Here is a 25739-nt window from a genome sequence, read left to right on the forward strand (position 1 = left end):
CAGGTGCCCGCCACCACTCCTGGCTAACTTTTGTATTTTTAGTAGAGACAGGATTTCACCATGTTGACCAGGCTGGTCTCGAACTCCTGACCTCAGATGATCCACCTACCTTGGCCTCCCAAAGTGCTGGGATTATAGGCGTGAGAGCCACCACACCTGGCCAATTTTTTTTTTTAGTTTTGAAAATACGTCATGTATACAAAAGTATTAGAATTTTTGTCTGTGTATCACTCATTAGATGTATTTCTTGTTTGCTATTGTAAATACTATCTTTTAAAAATTTATTGCTGCTGGCCTGGTGCAGTGGCTCACGCCTGTAATCCCAGCACTTTGGGAGCCCAAGGCAGGTGGATCACCTAATGTCAGGAGTTCGAGACCAGCCTGGCCAACAAGGGGAAAACCCTGTCTCTACTAAAAATACAAAAATAAGCCCGGCTCGGTGACATGTGCCTGTAATCCCAGCTACTCGGGAGGCTGAGGCAGGAGAATCACTGGAACATGGAAAGCAGAGGTTGCAGTGAGCTGAGATCATGCCACTGCACTCCAGCCTTGGCGACAGAGCGAGACTCCGTCCACTGCACCCCCTGCCCCCCCCCAAAATAAAAAATTGCCACTGATATATAGAAATATTGGATGTTTATATATTGACTTTATGTTTGGTGACCTCCTTGACTCTCACCATTCGAGTTTATCTGAAGATTTCTTGTATCTTCTTTATAGAGTGCCGTAGTCTCTAAGTGAATTCTGTCCCTTTCTTTCTAGCGTACCTCTCGTTTGTTTTTCCCGTTTGTGTGGGAGAAAGGGAGCTCATGGTGCGGGCTGGGGTTGCGGTGTGATGCTGGGTAGGAGTGGGCGGAGGCTCCTGCCTTGATCCAGACTGGAGCGGGCGCAGATGGAGCGTTCCCAGGCTTCCGGTGGGGTTTGAGTAGAAGCCCTTCATCAGGATAGGCATGTTTCCTTCTGTTTCTGTTCATCAGTGGACACTGATTTCTGTTCAACACTCTTTCTCTATGTTTTGAAATGTTCTTTCATAGATGTTTTCTTTTCTTTTTTTTTTTTTTTGGAGACAGAATCTCACTGTCACCCAGGCTGGAGTGCAGTGGCACAGTCTCAACTCACTGCAACCTCCGCCTCCTGGGTTCAAGCGATTCTCCTACCTCAGCCTCCCAAGTAGCTGGGACAACAGGCGCCTACCACTACGCCTGGCTAACTTTTTTTTTTTTTTTGTATTTTTAGTAGAGATGGGGTTTCACCATGTTGGCCAGGCTGGTCTTGAACTCCTGACCTTGTGATTTGCCCACCTCGGCCTCCCAAAGTGCTGGGATTACAGGCGTGAACCACCGCTCCTGGCCGATGTTTTTTCTAATGGGTTAGTATAGTCAGTTGGATTAATTGGTTTTCTCATATTAAAGAAACTTGCATTCTTTGGATAAATCCAGTTTGGTCAGGATCTGTATCTGGCTTGTGTTTGTGATTGTTTTGTTGAGATTTTTGGGAGATCCTATTCATGAGTGAGATACTCTCGTGTAATGTTCTGTCTCACACACATTTATCATTGCATAGTTTCTCTGAGTCAGGACTCTGGAGGCAGCATAACTCCATCCTCCAGCTCAGAATCTCAGCAGGCTGCAGTCGTCTTGAGGCTGTCCGAGTCCGAGCAAGGATTCAGTCCCTTGTGGACCTTTGGGCTGAGGCTTCAGGCCCTCATGAGCTGCTGGCAGAGCCTCCTCTCACTCAGTCTGTTGCCACGTGTCCATAGAGGGTCTCACAGCGTGGCAGCTTCTGTCAGCAAGGGCAAGGGAGGCGCAGGGGAGGGAGCACCAGCGAGAGAGAGTGGAGCGAGACAGAGCCACAGTCCTGTGTAACTGTGTCACAGAGGTGGCACTCCATCATTCTTGCCCTGTTCTGTACATCAGAAGCAGGTCATTAAGTCCAGCTCACACTCAGGGAGAGGGAGCTGTAGGCATACTTGGAGGTATGCAGGCTTGTTTCTAAACCAACACAATAAAGCAAGTGTCTTCACAAAGCAAGTCACACAAATTTCTTGGTTTCCTAGTGGATATAAAAGTCTGTGTATACTATAGTCTGTTAAGTCACGTCTTCAGACTCCACTTCTAATTCTAGTTCTCTTGCTGTTTCCACCACATCTGAGGTCACTTATTCCACTTGTCTTGAACCCCTCAAGATCATCCATGAGGGTTGGAATCCGCTTCTTCCAATTCCCTGTTAATGCTGATATTTTCACCTCCTCCCATGAATCACAAATGTTCTTACTGGCATTTATAATGGTGATGGCTTTCCAGAAGGTTTTCCATTTAGTTTGTCCACATCCATTAGAGGAATCACTGTCTATAGCAGCTATAACCTTATGGAATGTATTTTTTAAATAACAAGATTTGAAAGTTGAAATTACTCCTTGATCCATGTGGCTGCAGAAAAGATGATGTGTTAGCAGGCATGAAAACAATTTTAATCTCTTTGTACATGTTCATCAGAGCTCTTGGGTGACCAGGTACATTGTCAATGAGCAGTAATAGTTTGAAAGAAATCTTTTTTTCTGAGCAGTAGGCCTCAGTAGTGGGCCTAAAATAGTCAGCGAACCATGCTGTAAACAAATGTGCTGACTCCAGGTTTTGTTCTGTTTCTGGGCTGGAGCACAGTCAGAGAGGAGTTAGCATAATTCTTGAGGGCGCTAAGCTTTTCAGAATGGTCAATGAGCATTGACTTCAACAAATTCAGCTAATACAGACCAGCCGCATTAGCCCCTAACAAAAGATCTGAAGCTTTGACGGCAAACATTGACTTCTCTGTAGCTATGAACGTCCTAGATGGCGTCTTCTTCTGAGAGACGGTTCCATCTACGCTGAAAGCCTGCTACTTAGTGTGGCCACCTTCATCACTGATCTTGGCTAGATCTTCTGGGTAACTTGCTGCAGCTTCTACATCAGCACTTGCTCCTTTACCTTGCACTTTTATGTTATGCAGATGGCGTCTTTCATTAAACTTAGGAACCAATCTCTGCTACCTTCAGACTTTCTTTCTGCAGCCATCTCACCTCTCTTAGCCTTCGTGGAATTGAGGAGAGTTAGGCTGGATTAGGCTTTAGCTTAAGGGAATGTTGTGTCTGTTTTGATCTTCTGTCTATGCCAGTCAAACATTCTCTATATCTGCAATAAGACTGTTTTGCATTCTAATCATTTGTGTGTTAATTGTACTTCAAGAACTTCTTATTGGGTAACTGGCGCGAGAGGCCCAGCTTACAGCCTGTCTTGGCTTTCAACGTGCCTTCCTCACTAATCTTAATCATTTCTGGCTTTTGACTTAAATGAGAAATATGCAACTCTTCCTTTCACTTGAACTCTTAGAGGCCACTGTAGGGTTATTAAGTGGCCTAATTTCTATATAAGTTGGGTGTCAGGGACACAATAGGGAGGTCTGAGGAGAGGAGAGGTTTGAGGAGAGAAGTAGGTCTGGAGGTACAGTAGGGAGAGGTCTGAGGAGAGGGAGAGGTCTGGGGAGAGGGGAGCGTCATGATTGGGGAGCAGGGATCGGTCTGAACCGTGTCAGAGGGAGAGGTGCTGGGGAGAGGTGTCGACGTGGTCTAGCCTCACAAAAAGGTTTGAAATATAGTTCCTCTTTGTCAATTCTCAGGAGAATTCTGTTTTTTTTCGTTGCTTCTCTGGTTATTTTAACATATGTAGTTAAAAACCTAAAGTTAATTAGTATTTCTCCCCTTCTCCCAATCAGTGACCCCTTGTTACCCAGTGTTTGGGTTCTAACCTATTCCCTCCGCCATAGACATTATTGTTGTTGTTTTGGTTGTTTTATATGGACTGTAGTTTTTTTACAGTTAGCCAAATGTTGCACATCTTTGCTTACTGTCATTTCTTACCATCATTTGTTATGTCTCAGATCTTACAAAATAATTTCCTTCTCCTTTATCATATCTTTTTCAGTTTACTTCAGTGAAATTATTTTGTTGGTTAATTCTGATTGTTTGTTTCAAAATATCTTTATTTTGTCCTTTTTCTAGGGTAGGGGTTGGTAAGGACTTTCTGTAAAGGGTACAATAGTGTTTTCAGCTTTGGGTCATGTGGTCTCTGTTGCAACTTCAAAAGCAGCCCTGGACATACTATAAATGAGTGGGTGTGGCTGTGTTCCAGTAAAACTTCATTTACAGAAAGAAATGATGGGCCTCATGTGGCCCATGGGCTATAATTTGCCAGTAGTTATGAATTCTCAGGGGCAAGCCTCTGTCTCCCTGTCAGAGCTGAGGCTGAGAAGGGCAGCTTTCTCTGTTGTTCTTATTTCTTATTCGCAATCACTGAGGGGCAACCCTTTGGAGCCCCACTTTCTGCAGGAAGTCCTTGGAGGTGCGCCGCATTACTGTGCACCCGAGAGCCTTACACCCTCCCCTCCGAAGCTGGCTTTGGGGACGGAGGTTGTTTATCCACCTGAGTTTGGGTTTCACTTGCTGCGTTGGCCCTTGTGGCTTCCTTACTATTATGTCAGTGCAGCCTCACGTTCGAAAGGTGTCTGAAACAGCATGGAACAGCATTTAAGTTTTTATCAGGAGGGATGTTTGCCTTCATTTGGAAAACGGCAGTCTGATTGCATGTGTATGTGTTTTTACATTAATCATGTTTTTTAAAATTAATCATAGATGTTTTGTGTCCTAAAACATTCCCACTTAGATTTAAAAAAAAAGAAAAGACTTTCCCGTGTGGTTTATATGCTGCCCTGCTGAAATACTAAAATGTGTTTGTGTTCTTTTATGGATATGTTTTTGTGGCTGTTATTGTCAGAGATTTGCATATAGTAGGTAATTAAATTTTTTTTGCTTTTCTTGGTGTTAATTGTAGTTGGTATTCTACACAAAAATGGAAGAGTTTCCAGGGAGAAGACCTTATTTTCACAATATGTTTTTTGAGTTTGGAATTTCTAATAGTCATGTTTTTATTTCATTTCTAGAACTTTGGTAGAGCACGTATAAACTCATAAACTGACATTCCTGAGATTTTTAACTTTAAATTTTATTTCTATGTGATAAAAATGTCTAAAGCATGGATTTATGAATTACTAAATTTGGGGGATATTGAGATTGGAAACTGATGTTGCTTTTTCTTCTCTTAGCTGTATGCCACTGGGTATGGTGCAGGTGGCAGACTAGGCATTGGAGGGACAGAGTCGGTGTCTACCCCAACATTGCTTGAATCCATTCAGCATGTGTTTATTAAGAAAGTAGCTGTGAACTCAGGAGGAAAGCACTGCCTTGCCCTGTCTTCAGAAGGAGAAGTTTACTCTTGGGGTGAGGCAGAAGATGGGAAGCTGGGGCATGGCAACAGAAGGTATGATGTGAAGACATTATTTCAACCTTCTATTTGTCTTTGTTTGTTTGTCTTGATGCTGCTGCAGTTTATTGGCTCTTTGTTTTCCAAGGTAACATTTACAGCAATCTGCTCAAACTAAATAATGTGAATGACTCATTTGGCAGAAATAGTGTTACGTTCCAGTATGAAGGCTTACCCATATGACTCCTCTGTGGAGAGGAAAAGTCAATTCTGAGTTTTTGACAAGTCCTAAGTCAGTGGTTTTTTTGTCCTTCTCCCTTAAATCATCTACTGAATCACATTTGGCATTTTGTGTAACATGCGTGGTACTAGAACTGCACATACAGAGAAAATGGCAGGAGTGAGGAAGAAAGCACACAGCATTGACACCATTTTTTAAACAAACGAACCAAACTCACAAGTTTTAAAAAATTAATGAGAACTACCAAACAGATTGCAGTAACAGGGGCTTTCCTATCCTAGGAATAACTAAAACACCATATAAAATATATTAAACTGGTCCGGTGTGGTGGCTCACGCCTGTTATCCCAGCACTTTGGGAAGCTGAGGTAGGCAGGTTGCTTGAACTCAGGAGTTCAAGACCAGCCTAGGCAACATGACAAAACCCCATTTCTACAAAAAATAGAAAAACAATTAGCCAGATGTGTGGCGCACACCTATAGTCCCAGCTACTTGAGAGGTGGAGGTTACAGTGAGTTGAGATTGTGCCACTGCATTGCAGCCTGGGTGACAGAGTGAGATCCTGTCTTAAAAAATAAAATAAACAACAGTCCCAAAGACATTGAATATCAGGCAACAAAATACAGTGTTCTCTGAATCATGGGAAACAAGGAGAATTCTCAGGGATGATGGTTAATGGTACAAAAATATAGTTAGGTAGAATGAATAAGATCAAGTATGATACCACAACAGGTGACTATAGGCAACAATAACTTGTTGTAAGTTTTAAAGTAACTAAATTATAATTGGATTGTTTGTGACACAGGAAAGGATAAATGCTTGAGGTGATGGATAACCCATTTATCATTATTTATAATAATCATCTGATATGATTTTAATCATGATATTATTTATAATAATCATCTGATATGATTATAACACACTGTATGCCTGAATCAAAATATTTCATATACCCTGTAAATATATACATCTATGTACCCACAAAAATTAAAAATTAAAATGTTTTTTAAATGAAAAATAAAAAACAAGGCAAGTTCTAAAAATTGCCCAATGCACTTCCTGTAGAAAGTTTCCAGGCTGTGACACAGGAAAGAGAACACCAGGCAGATTCTGGCAGACTCCCTTAGTATAGAGGAGATAGAACTGGAAGTCCAGGGAGGCCAAGATATACAGAGTCTGCAGAGTACTAGAGTGGAGAGAGCTGCACAGAGAGGACTGCGGAGACCTGCAGAGCCTAATACAGCACTCACAGCTATGAGGTTGAAGAACAGACCGCCCAAAGGATGAGAAAGAATAGTCCCCAGAGCTCACATGGCAGGGAGACGGAGCTAGATCCCCAAACCTCACAGTTTACAGGGCAACGATGAAAGTACTGAGAATGATGTTACCCAGTATTGGTGAAAAATTATCCACAGACGAATTGTTGCTATCATCCCACCAACAAAGCTTAAAAGCAAGACCTGAAAGGATTAAACTACTTATAAGTAACTTATCACAGAGATCAAAGCTCAAGAATATTTTTATGAATACAAACATGAACCACCCAATAAGGTAAATTTCACAATTTCCTGCCTCCAATAAAAAATTACCAACCATGCAGGGGAGCAGGAAAATACAGCTTACGTGAGGAGAAAAGTCATCAGTTGAAACTGACTCAGAAATGGTATCAGTGGTAGAATTACTAGATAAGAACTTTATTAAAATAGTTATTTTAACCATATACCATATCTTCAGGAAGCTAGAAGAGAACTTGAATGTGTTAGATAAAGCCTGGAAGATACTTAAATGCCCAAATCAAAGTTCTAAAGATGAAAAATACATTGGATGGGATTAATGGCAGATTAGACATTACAGGAAAAAAAGATCAGTGAACTTGAAGACATAATGAAAGAAACTATCCAGAGTGAAACAGAAAGAAGACTGTACAAATGAACAGAACAGCAGAGAGGTGAACTGTAGGACAACCTCAGATGTCCTAATATATGCATAATGAGAGCCACCAAAGGAGGGGAACATGCAGCGTTTTGAAGAAATAATGGCTAAAAAATTTCCAAATTTGTTGAAAACGATAAATCCACTGATACAAGATGTTTAAAGAACCCTAAGCAAAAGAAACATGAAGAAAACTACACCAAGGTGAATGGATCAAGACCAGAGATAAAGAGAAAAATGTTTTAAAAGCAGCTGGGGTGAGGATGGGCCGGGGTGGGGGTGACCAAACAAGTTACAAGAAGAAAGATAAGCCTAGCTGCAGATGTCTCTGAGGAATCATGCAAGCTAGAAGACAGTGGGTTTTCTGTAAGTAAAAATTATTGCCAACGTATTTTTTTTTTTTTTTACTCAGCAGAAATATTTTTTCAAGAATGAAGTTGAAATAGAGTTGTTGTTTTTTTTGTTTTTTTTTTGGTTTTTTTTTTTTTTGAGACGGAGTCTTGCTCTGTCACCCAGGCTGGAGTGCAGTGGCCTGATCTCAGCTCACTGCAAGCTCCGCCTCCCGGGTTCACGCCATTCTCCTGCCTCAGCCTCCCGAGTAGCTGGGACTACAGGCGCCTGCCACCACGCCCGGCTAATTTTTTTTATATTTTTAGTAGAGACGGGGTTTCACTGTGTTAGCCGGGATGGTCTCGATCTCCTGACCTTGTGATCTGCCCATCTCGGCCTCCCAAAGTGCTGGGATTACAGGCATGAGCCACCGCGCCCGGCCGAAATAGAGTTGTTTACATAAACAAAAACTGAAAGAACCACAGACCTGCACAACCAAAACCTTAAACGAATTTCTTTAAATAGAAGGAAGGTTATACCAGATAGAATCATGAATCTATCAAAGGAATGAAGAAACGTTAATGTCATGACGTTTTTCCTTACCATACAGATCTTTGAAAGAGATAATTGAGTATGTCAGGCACATAATACAAATAAGTTAAGGTGTTTAAAACCTACACAGAAGTTAATTGTAACACAAAGCCAGGGGGAGGAAGTGGAAGTAGACTTGGGGAGTTCTTACACAGCGGCAGTATAGGACTTCAGAGTAGACTGTGATAAGTTAGAGATGTAATCTACACACCCCCAAAGCAATCACTGAAATAACACAGCAGTTTTTATCTGATGAACCAACAAAGAAGTTGAAGTGAAGTCGTAAAACATAATCAGTTCATCTAAAAGAAAGCAAGAGGAAAATGGCAACAAAGAACAGATAAATAAGCAAGATACAGATTTAAACCTAAGACGCACACACATTTTTTTTTAGAGCTGGGGTCTTCTTTTGTCACCCAGGCTGGAGTGCAGTGGCATGATCATGACTCACTGCAGCCTTGAATTCCTGGTCTCAAGCAATCCTCCTGTCTCAGCCTCCTGAGTAGCTAGGACTACAGGTTCGTGCTGCCACGCCCAGCTAATTTATTTTTATTTTTTGTAGAGGTGAGGTCTTGCTTTGTTGCCCAGGCTGGTCTCAAACTCCTGGCCTCAAGCAGTCCTCCTGTCTCGGTCTCCCAAAGCACTGGAATTATAGATGTGAGCCGCTGCACCCCAGCTGCCAAATATGTTAATCACATCAACTGTAAATGATTCAAACAGCCCAGTTAAAAGTCAGAAGTTGTTAGAATGGATATAAGAGCAAGATCAAACCATACACTGCCTTCAGGGGTCCCACTTTAAATACAGACACATAAATAGGCTAAAAGCGAAAGGACAGGGAGATACATACCATGCTAATGTACATCAAAAGAAAGCTGGAATGCCTGTGTTAATGTCGTACAAGGTAGAATTCATAGCAAACAATATTGACAGGGACAGAAAGAATAGTATCCAGGTGATGCAGTGGATAGTTCATCAAGAGGACATAATATCTTAAACCTTTGCACGCTTCAGAGTAGATCTTCCGGATACATGAAATTAAAATAAAACTGCATGGAGAAATAGACAAATCCACAGTTGTAACTAGAGATTCGAATACCCCTTCTTCAATAATTGATGGAACAAGTACATAAAAAAAATGGATAGAAGATTTGAACAGCTATATCAACTAACCTGACCTAACTGACATTTTTTAGAACACTCTACTGGACAAACTACATTCTTTTCAAGTGCATGAGGAATACCTACCAATATAGATCATGATTTGGGCCATAAAACAAATCTTACACCTCAGAAAGGTTCAAGTTATGTACAATATGTTCTCTGTCTGCAGGGAAATTAAATTAGAAATTAATAACAGATTCCTGGAAAGCCTCCAGTATTTTGAAAGTAAAACATTTCTAAATAAGTAATGGATCAAAGAATGAATCAGAAAGTAAATTACAAATAATTTTGAAGAGTGAAAATGAAAACAGTGTACCAAAATGTGTGGGATCCAGCAAAAGCAGAACTTAGAAGGAAATTTATTGCATGAAATGCCTATTTTAAAAAAGAAAAATGGTCTCAGAACTATGACCTTAGTATCCATCTTAGAAAAGGACAATAAGGATGGATACAATCCAAAGTAAACACAAGAAAGAGAAGGAGTAAGAAAGAGCAGAGCAGAATCCATAACATAGAAAATGGAAAAACAATAGAGATAAAGGAAACAAAAACCAGTTCTTTGAGAAGATCAATATAATTATTAAAATCTCTGTCTAGACTCATCAAGAAAAAAGGAGATTACAAATTTTAGAAATACTAGGAATAGAGAAGTTTTCCTCACCCCAGGGTATACAGATATTAAAAAATAATTAAGCATAATGTACAACTTAATGCTAAGAAATTTGACTTTTTAGATGAAATAGACAAGTTCCTCAAAGGACACATACTCTTCACAGCTCACTCAAGAAGAAATAGATGACTTGTGTCTAAGAAATTGAATTTCCTGCAAACAAATGTCTGGGACCAGATGACTGGTGATTTCTAACGGACATGTAGCTAACAGATAACAATTCTTCATAAACTTTTTCAGAAAATTGGCAGAGGGAATTCTCAACTCGTTTTTCTGAGGATAGCTTTACTCATATAAAAGTCAGACTCAGCCATTCCTAGGAAAATACAGACCAATATCCTTCATGAACGTAGATGTAAAAGTTTTTAATGTTGAATTAAGTAATACATAGTGTGGCCAAGTGAGATATTTTTGCCAGAAATCACAAGTTTGGTTTAACATTAGAAAAATCAATCAATGTAAAAAAGAAAACTATATGATCATCTTAATAAAGAGGAGGAAAAAAGTAATTTGGCAAACTCCAACATCCATTTCTGTAAAATCTCTGAGTAGTCTAGGAGTAAAAGATCTCTTCCTTTACCTGATAAAGGGCATCTCTGTTAACCTAGAGCTTAGATTGTAGTTAATGGCAACAGATGGAAAGCTTTCCCCGAGTTCAGGATCAAGGCAAGGATGTCTGCTATCACCACTTCTCTTCAACATCGTACAGCAGGTTAAGTAAGTGCAGTACAGCAGTGCAAAGAAATAAAAGGCATCTAGATTGAAAAGAGAATTAAAACTGTCTTTTTTGCAGAAAACATTGTTTATGCAGAGAACTTGATGGTGTTTACAAAAAGTTACTAGAACTGATAAGTGAGGCTAGCAGTGTTGAGGGATAGAAGATCAATAAATAAAAGTTTCTTATATGTCTATACATATACATATATATAACCAGAGAGTGAAATTTTAAAATACCATTTACCCTCTTCCCAGAATTGAAAAACTAAGGGATAAATCTGACCCCAAAATGTGAATGACCTGTAGACAGAGGACTACGAAGTATTGCTCAGATAATTTTCGAAAGACCTAAAGTCATGAGGGGGCATGCTGTGTTCATGGAGCAGAAGAGTCCGTATTGTTAATTTGCTGGTTATCCTCAAATCTGTAGATTCAACACCTTCTCAATCAAGCTTTCTATAGAAATCGATAAGCCAAACATAAAACGTATGGAGATGCAAATGGCCTAGAATAGTCCAATCAACTCTGAAAACGAGGAAAAGGTCGGAAGACTTGCACTACCTGACTTAAGCCTCATTTTATAGCTGCAGTAAACAATGTGGTTTGGTGCTGGCGTAAAGAGAGAGTCAGATACATCAGTGGAGCAGAAGAGAGAATCCAGAAACTGACAGCTAGTACTGACGAGTGTGGAAAAATGAAACTGGACTTCTCACAATTTCTAGTGCGCAGTTTATAAGAGTGCACAGCCAATTCATTGGAGAAAATACACTCTTTTCAACAAGTGGTTTTGAATAATTGGTTAGCCTATGGCAAGAAATGAACTTAAATTCGTACTTTACACTATATCCCAACATTAATTCAAAATGAACCAAAGTCATGAATGTAAAACGTAAAACTAAAAAGCTCTAGAAGAAAACATGAGAAAATTTTTGTGACTTTAGGTCAGAAAAGATTTTTAGATTGAACTCCAAAAGCATGATTCATGAAAGGAAGATATAACTTGGACTTTATAAAAATTACGAACTGTTCTTTGAAAGACACCGTGAAGAGACTGAAGCCATGAGCTGGCAAAGGATATTCACAATCATATAATCTGACTAGGGTCTGATAGCCACAATATATAAAGAGCTTCTTTCAAAACTTAATAAGAAAAGAAAAAGTTTGTTATCAGTAGTCACTGTGTTACAGACTAGTGACATGCATATGTTAAAACTCCTTAATGAATTGTTAATTCGTAGTGGGGGTGAAGTGCAAACTTTCCTTGTAGGGCCAGATGGTGACTATTTTAGAAGTTGCATATGATTCTTTTTTTTTTTTTTTTTAAACCCTTTAAAATGTAAAACCTGTTCTCAGCTCATAGACCTTTGAAAAATGGGCTGTGCTTCGAACTTGGCCCGGTATGTGTGGTCACTTTCCAGCCTCTGAGTCAGAACTGGGGAAGGCCTGCCCTCTGGCCTTGTACTGGAAGGAGGTCGGACGTGGTGACCTTTTGAGTTCAGGTCTGAATGATTCTTCTTGATTGATTTAGCAATTAACTGATTAGGAAGGTGTAGATTGAGAGGTATTTAACACGCTGAAAAATGTTTAAGAAGAAAAACGTATTTCCGTTCTATTTGGTGACTTTTTTGCAGTCCGTGTGACCGCCCTCGTGTCATTGAGTCTCTGAGAGGAATTGAAGTGGTCGATGTTGCTGCTGGTGGAGCCCACAGTGCCTGTGTCACAGCAGCCGGGGACCTCTACACGTGGGGCAAAGGCCGCTACGGCCGGCTGGGGCACAGCGACAGCGAGGACCAGCTGAAGCCGAAGCTGGTGAGGAGGCGCCGTGTGCGGGGGCCGGGGGCTGCACGCTCCTCGCTGCTGCTGTCAGATGGGGGCAGTTTGCCACTGTCGCTATGATTTTAAAATTCCAAAGTATTTGCTGTTCTAGATTTTTTTGGTTTTAGGGTTGTTGATCATAGCCCCATTTACAAGTAGAAGTTCTTTCTGGTGGAAATAAAAACCATCTTGGTACATATTTCTTCCATGAGTCATTTAAACATCCTTTTCTTTGTAGTGGTAAATATTGCTTGGCGTCTAGAAAAATGCTTTGGCTTCGAGAAGGCCCACTGTATTTTTGGGTGCCAGAAGTAATTAAACAGCCTTCATGGTGATGTAGGGTTGGCTCATCAAAGACACTAATACCTTCTCCTATCGTTTAGATGCGTGTAGTTCAAACAGATGAAGGTGCTTTCTCTTTTGTCTTATAGGATTTTAGAAATCATCTCTGTAAAGGCTTAAAACAGGTACCCCCATAAAAAAAGAATGGCAGTGTTGTGAAGCCACTCCTGTGGCAAGCCTTCTTGTGTTGTGCTCAGCCAACCCACGTCCCTTTTCTCTGAAGGTGGAGGCGCTGCAGGGCCACCGTGTGGTAGACATCGCCTGTGGCAGCGGAGACGCCCAGACCCTCTGCCTCACGGACGACGACACTGTCTGGTCCTGGGGGGACGGGGACTACGGCAAGCTTGGCCGAGGAGGCAGCGATGGCTGTAAAGTGCCAATGAAGGTACTTCCCATTCTTGCCCTGCCCAGTGCTCTCCCAGCTCACCCCAGTCAGGGGTCCCCAGGGGCCCTCTGGGAAAACATGGCCTCAGAGCCCCCATTACTGACCCTCTGTGAGCACTTTAACCTCCTCTTTACCTTCTTTCCAGTAAATAGAGTGGGTAATTGGCTAGAAAGTGTGTGGAGGGCCTAGAGGGAATAAGGTGTTTTATGTGCTGTGTGCGTTCTTTTGAGAAGTGGATGGGATCATCCGGGCACCGTGGAGCCCCCCGGTTTATTTAGCATGTAGGCTCACACTCTCTTAGTTCATAGTGGTGTGAAGTTGCCACGGCTCATGCCTGGGGGGTGCCAGTGCTTGCTAAAGGGACTGCATCTGGGTTAGCCAGGGCCACCTCAGGTGGGTGTCCTGTGAGGAACGAGAGTAGGGCCTGCACCAGCGCCCGAGTCCTGCAGCCCTGGTGGGGTCGGCGGCTCTGCTCCACACAAGCCTCGTGGCTCCAGGTGATTTTTTAGCTTTGCCAGAATGTCTTTTGTTCTTATGAACGGGTGGCTGGTATGTGGTTCAGGTCCTGCACATGTTGCTCAGTGACATCAGTGTGTGCACCACACTGCCGTGTAGCCCAGGCGCTCTGCTGGATACTTGGGAGCCTGGCGCTGTGAACCTGTCTCTGCCCAGCCTCCTCTCTCGTGGGGCTGTGGGGTTGCAGGTGTGGCACAGGTGCCTCTGGGGCAGACCCTCACCAGTGGCATGCGTCAGAGGCCCCTTCTTGCGGGAAAGAGCCTGGGCTTTGCACTTTCAAGGGTGAGGATGCTAGGTATCAGAGGGGCTGGAGCAGGATGTCCTGAGGCCATTGTGGTAGGGCCAGACACCAGGGGAGAGCTCATTAAGAGAATGAAGTCAGTTTTAATTAATTAGAGTTTAGAATTGAATATGAGAACTTACATATGAGAGCAATCGCCGAGGTCATGAGGAGCAGCTTGCAGGATAAGGAAAAGTGTTGACTGGCAAGTGTGCAGTGTGGAGGATGGGTGGGGCCCACTGCTCTTGGCCATCCCTCCCCTTGCCTGCTGCTCCTTTCCCACGGGCCTCTGGTCTGAGAGGGCTGGGACAGGTGAGGAGAGACACAGGGACTGCTGGATTATGGTGCTGCTGCACAGAGAAGCACGGCTGGGGGAGGCCATTCTGGGGAGAGGCTTGCAGGCCTCACCTGCAGAGCTTCCCCTTCCAGTGCCATGTGCTGGGTCCCGCTGGGCCACAGTGTGCCAGTGGGCACGTTGTCAGTCACGGTCCCCCCTGCTTTCTGGGAGTGCTCAGATTAAGTGGAATATGATTTTCAGTTGCACTAATTATTCATCATAGATACAAGTTTTCAGAATTCCTACTAGATTTAGTTAAATCTCAGTGTGGTTATAGCAGTCCTCAGGGGCCTTGATGCTGTCTGTCTAATTGAACTTTTTCCCGTTCTAGATTGATTCTCTTACCGGTCTTGGAGTAGTTAAAGTGGAATGCGGATCCCAGTTTTCTGTTGCCCTTACCAAATCTGGAGCTGTTTATACCTGGTATGCAAAATTCTGTTTAAACCCACTAAAACCAGATTTTAATTGGGGTGTGCTCACTATCTTTTCATGGATGGGAATGTACCTTCTGCAGCAGGCTATGGTTGTGTCCTGAAGAGCAGAGGCTGCCTAGGAGGCTGGGCAGGGTGGTCAATGAGATGACCTTGCTCCATAATTTCTATGCTTCCTTCATGTGCAGGGGCAAAGGCGATTATCACAGGTTGGGCCATGGATCGGATGACCATGTTCGAAGGCCTCGGCAGGTCCAAGGGTTGCAGGGGAAGAAAGTCATCGCCATTGCCACTGGCTCCCTGCACTGTGTGTGCTGCACAGAGGACGGTAGGTGGGGGCTCGGCGCCGCAGGACTGAGGCCGGTGAATCTAAGAGAGTTGCTTGAGCATAAATGACATGCACAGCCTTAAAAGGGGGCACAGACCTGTCATCCCAGCAGTTTGGGAGGCTGAGGCGGGCGGATCACGAGGTCAAGAGATCGAGACCAGCCTGGCCTACACAGTGAAACTCCATCTCTACTAAAAATACAAAAATTAGCTGGGCGTAGTGGTGCGTGCCTGTAATCTCAGCTACTCAAGAGGCTGAGGCAGGAGAATTGCTTGAGCCCGGGAGGTGGAGGTTGCAGTGAGCCAAGGTCGTGCCATTGCACTCTAGCCTGGCAACAGAGCAAGACTCTGTCTCAAAAAAAAAAAAAAAGGAGGCAAAGGCTGGGGCTTATACCATGTCCTGAGAGTCTTATCTGCAGTCAGCAGGGCTTTGGCCCTGTCATTTTCAGCCCCTGCTGTTAAACCTGTGAAAGAGTTCTACTTATTACTTATTACTGGGCTGTGCAGAACAGAGCCAGCAGCCAGCCTGAGACATGTCCTTAGACAGACCTGCTGCAGGCTTGGCCCTATGCTAGTGTCTGGGAACCTGGGTTTTGGGAAGACTACCCTGTTCCCTAGGTGGTAAGTGTGGTTCACTGTGCCTGAACTGTCTGTACAAGTGATGTGGTTTGTGCTGAAACCTGCTTTCCTTGGTCTGGAACTTGTTACACGCCAGGAAGGGGGTGCCTGTGTGATCAGCCCCGATGGAAACCCTGGGCCTGGAGTCTCTACCCAGCTTCCCAGAAGACGGCACTTGACACAGCTCAGTGCTGGGGCAGTTAAGCTTGTCCTGTGTGGCTCTTGTGGGAGAGGACTCTGGAAGCTTGCTCCTGGTTCCCCCTCTGCTTTGCCGCAGGTCCCCATCCCTGTGCTGGTCTTACTGTGTGTCCTCTTGCCGTGATATGCTGTAGCTCTGAGCAGGAGTGTATGCTGAGTCTTGTAAGTTGTGCTGGAGAATCACGAGTGTGGGGTTGGTCCGGGGAACGCTGACACGATGGCGAAAGGGACTTTTCAGGTCGAATGAAGTTTGTGAATCCGCTGACTTGTTATGGAGATTATTCTGGATTATTTAGTGAACCCAGTGTAATTACACAGACCTTTTGATCAGAAAAGAAGGCACAGGAGTCAGTCAGAGATGTGACTGAAGAGGTAGTAGAAAGATTTTCGAAGTCTGAGAGCTCTCGACCCTCTGTTGCTGGCTTTCGTGGAGGAGCAGGGTGGGGGAATGGGGTGGCCCCTGGAAGCTGAGAATAGCTCAGCCAGCAAGGAACCTGGACCTCAGTCCCACAAGAGAACCGAGCCGTGTCTGAATGAGCAAGGAAACTCTCCCCGGGGCCTCTGGGAAGGGAGACCCATGCGGGACTTCCGACCCGCAGAGCGAAAGGATCCTAAGTGTGTGTGGTTTAAGCCAGCCGGGCGGTGGGGATGTGTTATGGCAGCGGTAGAAAATGTGGGCGCCATCTTTCACTAACATGGCCGTCCCGCAAACTGTGCTCCTTGTTAAAGCCTTTTTTTTTTTTTTTGAAACAGAGTCTCGCTCTGTGGCCCAGGCTGGAGTGCAGTGGCCAGATCTCAGCTCACTGCAAGCTCCGCCTCCTGGGTTCATGCCATTCTCCTGCCTCAGCCTCCCGAGTAGCTGGGACTACAGGCGCCGCCACCTCGCCCGGCTAGTTTTTTTTGTATTTTTTAGTAGAGACGGGGTTTCACCGTGTTAGCCAGGATGGTCTCGATCTCCTGACCTTGTGATCCGCCTGCCTCAGCCTCCCAAAGTGCTGGGATTACAGGCTAGAGCCACCGTGCCCGGCCATTAAAGCCTTTGGTGAGTTATATAAGCACACACCCTTTAATCATTTCACTGTCCTGTGACACTCCCTCAGTGCCTGGCATCATCTTTTCACTTCCTCAGTCTTCCTGGGCCTCTGGCAACTTGACACCAGTTATTTTGTAGCACGTTCTTCAGTCTGGGTTTTTTCCGGTGTTTCTGCCGTAGGTTCGGGTTGTGTGTCTTTGATCGTCACAGTGCATCCTTGCAGGTGACATGCAGTTTGTCTCCTTTCTGATGATGCTCACTACAGTCGCTTGGTGACGTTGCTGTCTGCCGTGCTTTTCACCGTGGACATTGTTTATAATAAGGATTTGGTAGGGACACCTGAATCTACTTAAATATTCCTTTCTTAGGCAGCTTTGAATGAATTCATCATGGATCCTAATGTATTCATTGGGGTATAGAGTCTTTTCCTGTTTGTTGTGATGCTCTAGTTGTGCTCTGTGTGGCTGGCTCTGCCCCCTTGTGTGTCCCTGTTGTCTGGGAGAACTTCCCTGCTCTGGCAGAAGAACATCAGCCGCCTCTTGGTCCCGCCGTACCCCACGCCTCGACCTGGCCATTTCTCCAAGGAGCCTGGCGTCTGTGGAGGAGAATGGCCTTGAGCAGACAAGGTCTGGATGATGGGTGAGCTCATTGCTATTGAGGCGTCACCGCTCCCCAGGCCTCCTCAATGGGCAAAGCCAGGGACTGGTCATGTAAACAATACCCCGGTTTATGTTTGATGTTTCCTCCTGGATCTGCATGTGTGTTGAAAGCTGTGAGTTCCCACCAGTATCCCCAGGTCCAGTTAGGATCCACAGGGTTCATTCCAGTTTTCTCTTGGCAACCTTGCAGCTCCTTTCTCTCTGGCAGTTTGGCCCCCTGACCCCGTGCATAACCAGCGTCTCATCCTCTGGTGCGTGGCTCCGCCCCTCACTTGTGGGGGTCTTGGCTAACCCCCCTCGGACCTAGCACCTGGGTGGAAGCCCTCCTCGTGCTCGCGGACTCATTCCCTGTGCCCGGCTGCGTCTGCAGAGACGCCCTCCTCACCTTGTGTGTGTGACACCCGCCTCGTGGTTTTAGCAGCAACCTGCGGGGAGCAGGCAGGGGCAGGAGGCAAGCACAGGGGAGCAGGCAGGGGCAGGAGACAAGCACAGGGGAGCAGGCAGGGGCAGGAGACAAGCACAGGGGAGCAGGCAGGGGCAGGAGACAAGCACAGGGGAGCAGGCAGGGGCAGGAGACAAGCACAGGGGAGCAGGCAGGGGCAGGAGACAAGCACACTGCCCTTGATCACGCAGGCATCACACTTTCCAGACACCCGAGGAGCTAGATTTGACAAGGCTAATGGTGTCTCCAGAGAACATGAGCCTTGTTTCCATCCTGGTCACCAGGGACCTTGCCTGAGAATATTTTCTGGTGGTGGTTCTTGGTTGAGGTCCAACACGGTGCACTGAAAAGTGTGATGATTCTCGTGAATGGTGAATCTTATGTTTAGGGTATGAATACAAACTGCATGTTCTTTTTGTATGTTATTTTTTAAATTTATTATTTCAACAAGTTTTTGGGGAACAGGTGGTGTTTGGTTACATGAATAAGTTCTTTAGAGGTGATTTCTGAAACGTGGTGTACCCATCGCCCAGGCAGTGTACACAGTACCCAGTGTGTAGTCTTTTATCCCTCACTCCTCTCCTACCCTTTCCCCCGAGTCCCCAAAGTCCATTGTGTCATTCTTAAGCCGCTGCATCCTCATAGCATGAGAACATACGGTTTGGTTTTCCGTTCCTGAGTTACTTTACTTAGAATAATGGTCTCCAGTCCCATGCAGGTTGCTGTGAATGCCATCGTTTCATTCCTTTTTATGGCTAGTAGTGTTCTGTGGTGTATATACACCACATTTTCTTATCCACTCATTGATTGATGGGCTTTGGAGCTGGTTCCATGTTTACGTAACTGCAAATTGTGCTGCTATAAACATGCGTGTGCAAGTACTTTTTCAAATAGTGACTTCTTTTCTTCTGGGTAGGTACCTAGTGGTGGGATTGCTGGATCAAATGGTAGATCTACTTTTAGTTCTTGGAGGAATCTCCACACTTTTCCACAGTGGAGCATGGAAAATGCTTTCCGTCACAGCGCATTTTCACAGATAGCTTGTTTCTGGTTTTTATCCCCTCTAGAGGGAAAATCTCAATGGGTTGTACTGGTTTCTGTTCCCACCAGCAGTGTAAGTGTTCCCTTTTCACCACATCCGTGCCAACATCTATTATTTGCTTATTTATTTATTTTATTATGGCCATTCTTGCAGGAGTGAGGTGGTATCACATTGTGGTTTTGATTTTTAAAACAGGAATTTTAAGGTGGATCACGAGGTCAGGAGTTCGAGACCAGCCTGACTAACATGGTAAAACCCCATCTCTACTAAAAACACAAAAATTGACTGGGGCATGGTGGCACGCACCTGTGATCCCAGCACTTTGGGAGACCGAGGCAGGCGGATCATGAGGTCACGAGTTCAAGACCAGCCTGAGCAACATGGTGAAACCCCATCTCTACTAAAAATACAAAAATTAGCTGGGCATGTTGGCATGCTCCTGTAAGCCTAGCTACTCAGGAGGCTGAGGCAGGAGAATCACTCAAACCCGGGAGACGGAGATTGCGGTGAGCCAAGATCACACCACTGCATTCCAGCCTGGGCGACAGAGTGAGACTTCGTCACAGTGATTCATGCCTGTAATCCCAACACTTTGGGAGATGAGGTGGGAGGATCACTTGAGCTGGGGAGGTTGAGGCTGCAGTGAACCGTGATCATGCCAGTTTACTCCAGCCTGGGCAACAGAGTGAGACCCTATCTCAAAAGAAAGTATAAAACAAATCAAACAGACTTTTCCTCTTCTGTTTCACATGCAAGAGCAATTTGGGATGTTAGGGATATTGCTATCTGTTCTAACATTATTCTGATGGATTTGGGATGTTCAGGATATTGCTACCTGTTCTATTATTATTCCGATGGATTTGGGATGTTCGGGATATTGCTATCTGTCCCTATGTTATTCCGATGGATTTGGGATGTTCGGGATATTGCTGTCCTGATATTATTCCGATGGAGAACCGCTGCCGTTCACGCCTAGTCCTGAGAACTAACACTGTTGAAGGCTTTAGACCAGAGTCCTGTGCCTCTTACTAGAAGAGGCCTGGTGGCCAGCAGGGGCTGTGGAGAGTCCTGGGAAGTACGCGCGCCTCTTTGGATGTGTAGTTAGCGTGTATTCACATTTAGGTCATACGTAAAGCAGACATTCACGTCTAGGTCAGATGTAAAGTTGACAACTAGGTCAACACCCGGCTGAAGGGCAGGGAGCGTTGGTTCTCTGTGTGATGGGAAGACATTGGCAGCCATGCGTTTGTTGGCCCTAGTGTACAGGTTCTGATTCTAAATGCACTTCATTCAGGTGAGGTTTATACATGGGGCGACAATGATGAGGGACAGCTGGGAGATGGAACCACCAATGCCATCCAGAGGCCTCGGTTGGTAGCTGCCCTTCAGGGTAAGAAGGTCAACCGTGTGGCCTGTGGCTCAGCACATACCCTCGCCTGGTCGACCAGCAAGCCCGCCAGCGCTGGCAAACTCCCAGCACAGGTGAGTCCGGGCAGGCTGGGTGGGTCGGGGGCGAGCAAAGTGTGCTCCTGTCACGTGCTGCATCCTGTCGTTGTGTATTTACAGAGGCTTCTCGGTGAAAGTAATTCAGGCTCAGTAAATGTTAACCAAACAGTGTATTTACGAGCCTCGATATTTGGCTGGTTGTGGTGGCTCATGCCTGTAATCCCAACACTTTGGGAGGCCAAGGTGGGCGGATTGCCTGAACTCAGGAGTTCGGGACGAGCCTGGACAACATAGCAAAACCCTGTCTCTACAAAATTAGCTGGGCATAGTGGCTTACACCTGTAGTCCCAGCTACTTGGGAGGCTGAGGGCTGAGGTGGGAGGATCGCTTGAGTGTGAAAGGTTAAAGCTGCAGTGATTGCACCACTGCCCTCTTGCCTGGGTGACAGAGTGAGACCCTGTCTCAAAAAAAACCTTAGTATTCATGCCAGCCAACATTCTGTGTGTACGGTGTGTATCACCTTCTAAGATATCTTATAACCCTCACCACTGTTCTGATGTACATGCCTCACGCTTCTTAGTAAATATATTTGTATAGACAAATTTTTTTTTACAGTCAAATTGGACAGAATATTATTTTAAAAGCAGCACAGTGAGGTTTTGTAAAGCAAACTCAGAAACCATAATGCTTCTCTGGTTTTGAAACAATTGTTTTCAGAATCCTTAATGGGTGTCACACTGTGGCCCCCCTGTGCCTTTGGTGCCTGAGGGGCTGAAGGCCGTTTCTGTGTTCCAGGTCCCCATGGAGTACAATCACCTGCAGGAGATCCCCATCATCGCACTGAGGAACCGCCTGCTGCTGCTGCACCACCTCTCCGAGCTCTTCTGTCCCTGCATCCCCATGTTCGACCTGGAAGGCTCGCTCGACGAAACTGGACTCGGGCCTTCTGTTGGGTTTGACACCCTGCGAGGAATTCTGATATCCCAGGGAAAGGTATTCGAGTGGCAGTCTTTGCTCTAGGGGAAACTGGTGTCTTCGGTACATTGTAACCCAACAGAATTCCGGTCCTGGGAATAGAGCACATAGAATGCGGCTCGTTCAGCAAATGTTCACGGAGTGCCTCCTGCATGCCAGGCTGTGTTCTGGGTACTTTATATCAGTGAGAAAACAGGCAAAAATTTCCTCCCTTTTGGAGTTTATGTTAAAAACAAACAGTATGGTGCTGCATCTCTGCTTCGTAATCTCTGCCTCTCGCCGCTCCAGAAGGATGAGGTGGGCCTTCATAAACTCAGCCTTTGTTCCTGTGGTCCTCCTCTGCCTGCCTGGCCTTGTGGCATTATGGCAAGTTCCACTGACACAGGAAGGCGGGCGATTGGACTGTTTCTCCCGGGATGTCCAGCAGAGGGGGCCAGGAGTCACAGATAGCTTACCTTGAAGGTCCATGCCTGAATGTGTAGAGATTGCTGGCCAAGTGAGAATTAACAGGGGTGAGTAATACAGTCATGAGTGAGGGCATCTGAAAGTCACCAGGCAGCTTTTGACCTGTAGATGTTGCTAATAATTGGAGCTTTCTAGAGGTTGGGTTAGTTTCTGGCAAGCAGCTTGACAAGATGATCTCGAAGGGGCTAATGATCCTATGGTAGGGGCATCTCTGTGCAGGGAAGAGCTTCAGAATTGGATTGAGGAACACTAATCCTGATTGTGATTCTGTGATATGTTTTGTTGTCAGATATCATGGCCCATTCTTAGTGATTTAATAACATTGAGATGTTTTGGAGTCCTGTCCCAGCAGGTTACTTTTTAAAGACTGGTTTTGTTTCCACTTGACTAGAACGATTTCTGCTGAACGGGACTGGGGCATTCATTTTACTTTCATGTGTGCCTGAGGGTGGAGGTGATGAGGCTTGTGTTTAATGGAAAGATCATCTCTCTGATGAGAGAGGCAGAAGAAATCGTAGGCAGGTAAAATGGATAGGAAATGTAATTTCAATTACTATTCAATAATAAGTAGCAATTAATTAATTTTGCCTTCTTTTTTTAATCCTTCAAAGTTGTGATGATAATAGGCAGTGCAGAGGTAAAAAACCTTTCTTTGCAGGGAGAAAAATGGTGAGAGGAGGGGCACGTCCCACCTGGCCCTGTACGAGCGTTGTGCAGGCTGTGAGCAGGGCATGGGTGGGAGCTGGTGTGTGGTAGGGGAGCGGTGGGCAGCAGTGTCTGGCACCTGCTGAGGCTGCAGAAGATCAGGGGAGTGCTGAGGGCATCTGAAAGGGACCTCTGGTTAGGAAATGTGCAGGCAGCCTCGGTTCTGGTCCTGGGTGTGGTGAGGATCGGCCTCAGAGAGGGGGTGTTACTACTCCCGGTCCAGAGCACCAAAAGGGACTCTCCAGGAAGGTGGGCGGGCTGGTGACTGGGAGGAGAGGGGAGTGCTTCTGTGGAGGGGGAGCTCCCCTGGGGTCCAGGCAGGGCCCATGGGAGCAGGATGAGTCTGGGCTGTGCAAGAGGCGTGGGGCTGAGGTGCCTCCAGGATGCCTGTTCCGGGTCTCCTCTGGCGCTTAGGGCCCTCACCTCCTGCCTTGGAGCAGCTTGGAGTTCTTAGCCTTTGAACTGGGCAAGGGCTCAGCCTCCACTGAAGGACCCTTGCGCTCCCACAGCCCACCCCTAACTGAAAGAAGGCACGATTGGCCACTTGGCCAAGAGAGCTGAGACCCCTGCTGACCTGTCTCCTCCCTTTCCATTGTCACGGCTGCTTGCTGTATCCTGCACCCTTTCCCCATGGGCACGGCCGACCTGCTCCCACCTGGGGAAAGGCTGGGTCCTCACTGTGGCGCTCATGTTTGACCACGCCCTGCTGTCTTCTCCCTGGGCGCTCCCAATTTCTTTCAGTGTGTTCACAGCCAGGACCTCTGGTTGGCTCCACGGCGCTCCCTGGCCCTGTGGCTGCTGTGTGGCAGTCAGTGGTTTAACATCAGTCCCTGCCAGTGGTGGACTTAATGTTTGGCAGGGAAATCTTGACTTCGAGACCTGAGTCAGAGCAGGTGCTTGCCAGGCCCAGCCCTCCCTGTTCTGCACCCTGCATGTGCTGGGCTCTTCCAGCCTCTGGCACGCTGGTGGGTGGAGGTAGTTTCCTGAGGGACCTGCCTCTTGCCTGGCCATTGGCACTGCCTGCCCTGACTTCTGTCCCTGTGCGCTTCAGTGCCAGCCTGGTCCCCTGCGCCCTCACAGCTTGAGAAAAGGGAGCTGGCAGTTTTCTGTTCTTAAGGTCTTCTTCAAATCAGATCTTAAACAAAACTATGTCATGATTTCTCCAGGAGTGATGCTTTCTGTATCAGATTCTAAATTTTGTCTGTTTGATGTGTTTTAGGAGGCAGCTTTCCGAAAAGTAGTACAAGCAACCATGGTGCGCGATCGTCAGCACGGTCCCGTTGTGGAGCTGAACCGCATCCAGGTAGCGCATGAAGAGACATGTCCTGTGCTTTTCTTGTGGCCTGACAGCCTTAGAAGTGATGCTTTCGTGGGTGCCTGGGCTGGGACGAGAGCGCTGGTAGCCTGCCATCCCGTGCACCCCAACTTTAAAGAGCAGGTGCCACCTTCCTTTTTGTGGGCTTCCTGTATGTGATGTGCTGGGCCTTCCAGGAATGTCAGTGTGTTTCTTTATATAGAAGTAATGGGCCGGGCGCGGTGGCTCACGCCTGTAATCCCTGCACTTTGGGAGGCCGAGGCGGGTGGATCACGAGGTCAGGAGATCGAGACCATCATGGCTAACACGGTGAAACCCCGTCTCTACTAAAAACACAAAAAATTAGCCGGGCGTGGTGGCGGGCACCTGTAGTCCCAGCTACTTGGGAGGCTGAGGCAGGAGAATGGCGCGGACCCGGGAGGCGGAGCTTGCAGTGAGCCGAGATCGCGCCACTGCACTCCAGCCTGGGCGACAGAGTGAAGACTCCGCCTCAAAAAAAAAAAAAAAAAAAAAGAAGTAATGAAGATTTATATCAGATAGTCCAAAAGGACAAACACAGGTCAGCAAGAATGGGGAAAATAAAATCAGCCCTCTTCCCACTGCATGATGATAACCGCTGCTGTTACATTGGGAGGTGTGTGTCTGTTTGTTACAGCCAAAGCAGGATCACTGCCTTTTAAGATTTGCTGCGCTCCTCCCTGCCATGGAATAGGGCTGTGGGGCTGCTTGTGTTTGGCAGCTGCCTGCAGCCTGCTCCTCTCTTGCAGAGGTGTGTCCTGGTTTACTCTGTTAGATTTCTCTGTTGGTGCTAGGGGGCCATGCCCACTTTTCTGTGGTACAGGCAGGGCTATCTGGGTGTGTCTTCGGTTGCCCCTTTTGTTAAGTTCTGAGAAGTGGAGTGGGTCACAGGCCCAGTGATAGTTGGATGATACATCCGATTATAGGTTGTAACAGTTCATGCTCCCACTATCCTCACACCCTCCCCCCACTGGTAGTTTTCTTTGCCAGTGTCATAGGCCAGAGTTACTAATATGTCTCATGGGTAGTGGTCAAAGAAACGACTAGTAGACCGTTTGTAAGTTTATACTGCTTCAAGTCTACATAAACTCACAGTTACAAACAAAGAGGAGCCTCAGCCCCTGATGATGATAGCATGCAGAACTTGACATTTAATGCTCAAATGAAACTGGCCTCGTCTCTTGGATCAGACACAGAGAGCCACGAAGAACAAATTCTTTGTTCCTGTACCTTTGTATTAGCACATGATTTTTACCCTGATGTTGATTATATGACTAGAAATTGTTTCAGAGTTATATTTGGGGGCATGTTGGATTAAGACACCAGACTCTTGTCCTTTGTTGGACAGCTCATGTGACCACATTGATGGAACTGGTCTCTTCACTGACGTCAGAGTGTTTAATGCTAAACTGTACGTCAGTCATGTCCTCAAATAAATAGTTTAACTAGGTTCAT

The 25739-nt window shown here is 45.8% G+C and overlaps 1 protein-coding gene across 9 annotated transcripts in view; it reads left to right on the plus strand.

Annotated features, from left to right (window-relative positions):
* The window catches only part of HERC2 (HECT and RLD domain containing E3 ubiquitin protein ligase 2), a 159131-nt gene that overhangs the window by 124389 nt on the left and 9003 nt on the right, over positions 1 to 25739 (plus strand). For 8 of the 9 annotated variants that reach the window (XM_031668906.1, XM_031668903.1, XM_031668908.1 and 5 more), the window contains 8 exons: positions 5134 to 5348; positions 12567 to 12744; positions 13316 to 13477; positions 14942 to 15033; positions 15230 to 15369; positions 20655 to 20842; positions 21602 to 21799; positions 24171 to 24254. In XM_031668906.1, coding sequence (XP_031524766.1) covers positions 5134 to 5348; positions 12567 to 12744; positions 13316 to 13477; positions 14942 to 15033; positions 15230 to 15369; positions 20655 to 20842; positions 21602 to 21799; positions 24171 to 24254 — 1257 coding nt within the window. Of the gene's footprint in view, positions 1 to 5133; positions 5349 to 12566; positions 12745 to 13315; positions 13478 to 14941; positions 15034 to 15229; positions 15370 to 16263; positions 16936 to 20654; positions 20843 to 21601; positions 21800 to 24170; positions 24255 to 25739 lie in introns of those variants that run through there. The other variant, XM_031668910.1, reaches the window with a different exon arrangement.

The sequence above is a fragment of the Papio anubis genome, chromosome 7 (assembly GCF_008728515.1).
Source record: "Papio anubis isolate 15944 chromosome 7, Panubis1.0, whole genome shotgun sequence".
Classification (NCBI taxonomy): Eukaryota; Metazoa; Chordata; class Mammalia; order Primates; family Cercopithecidae; genus Papio; species Papio anubis.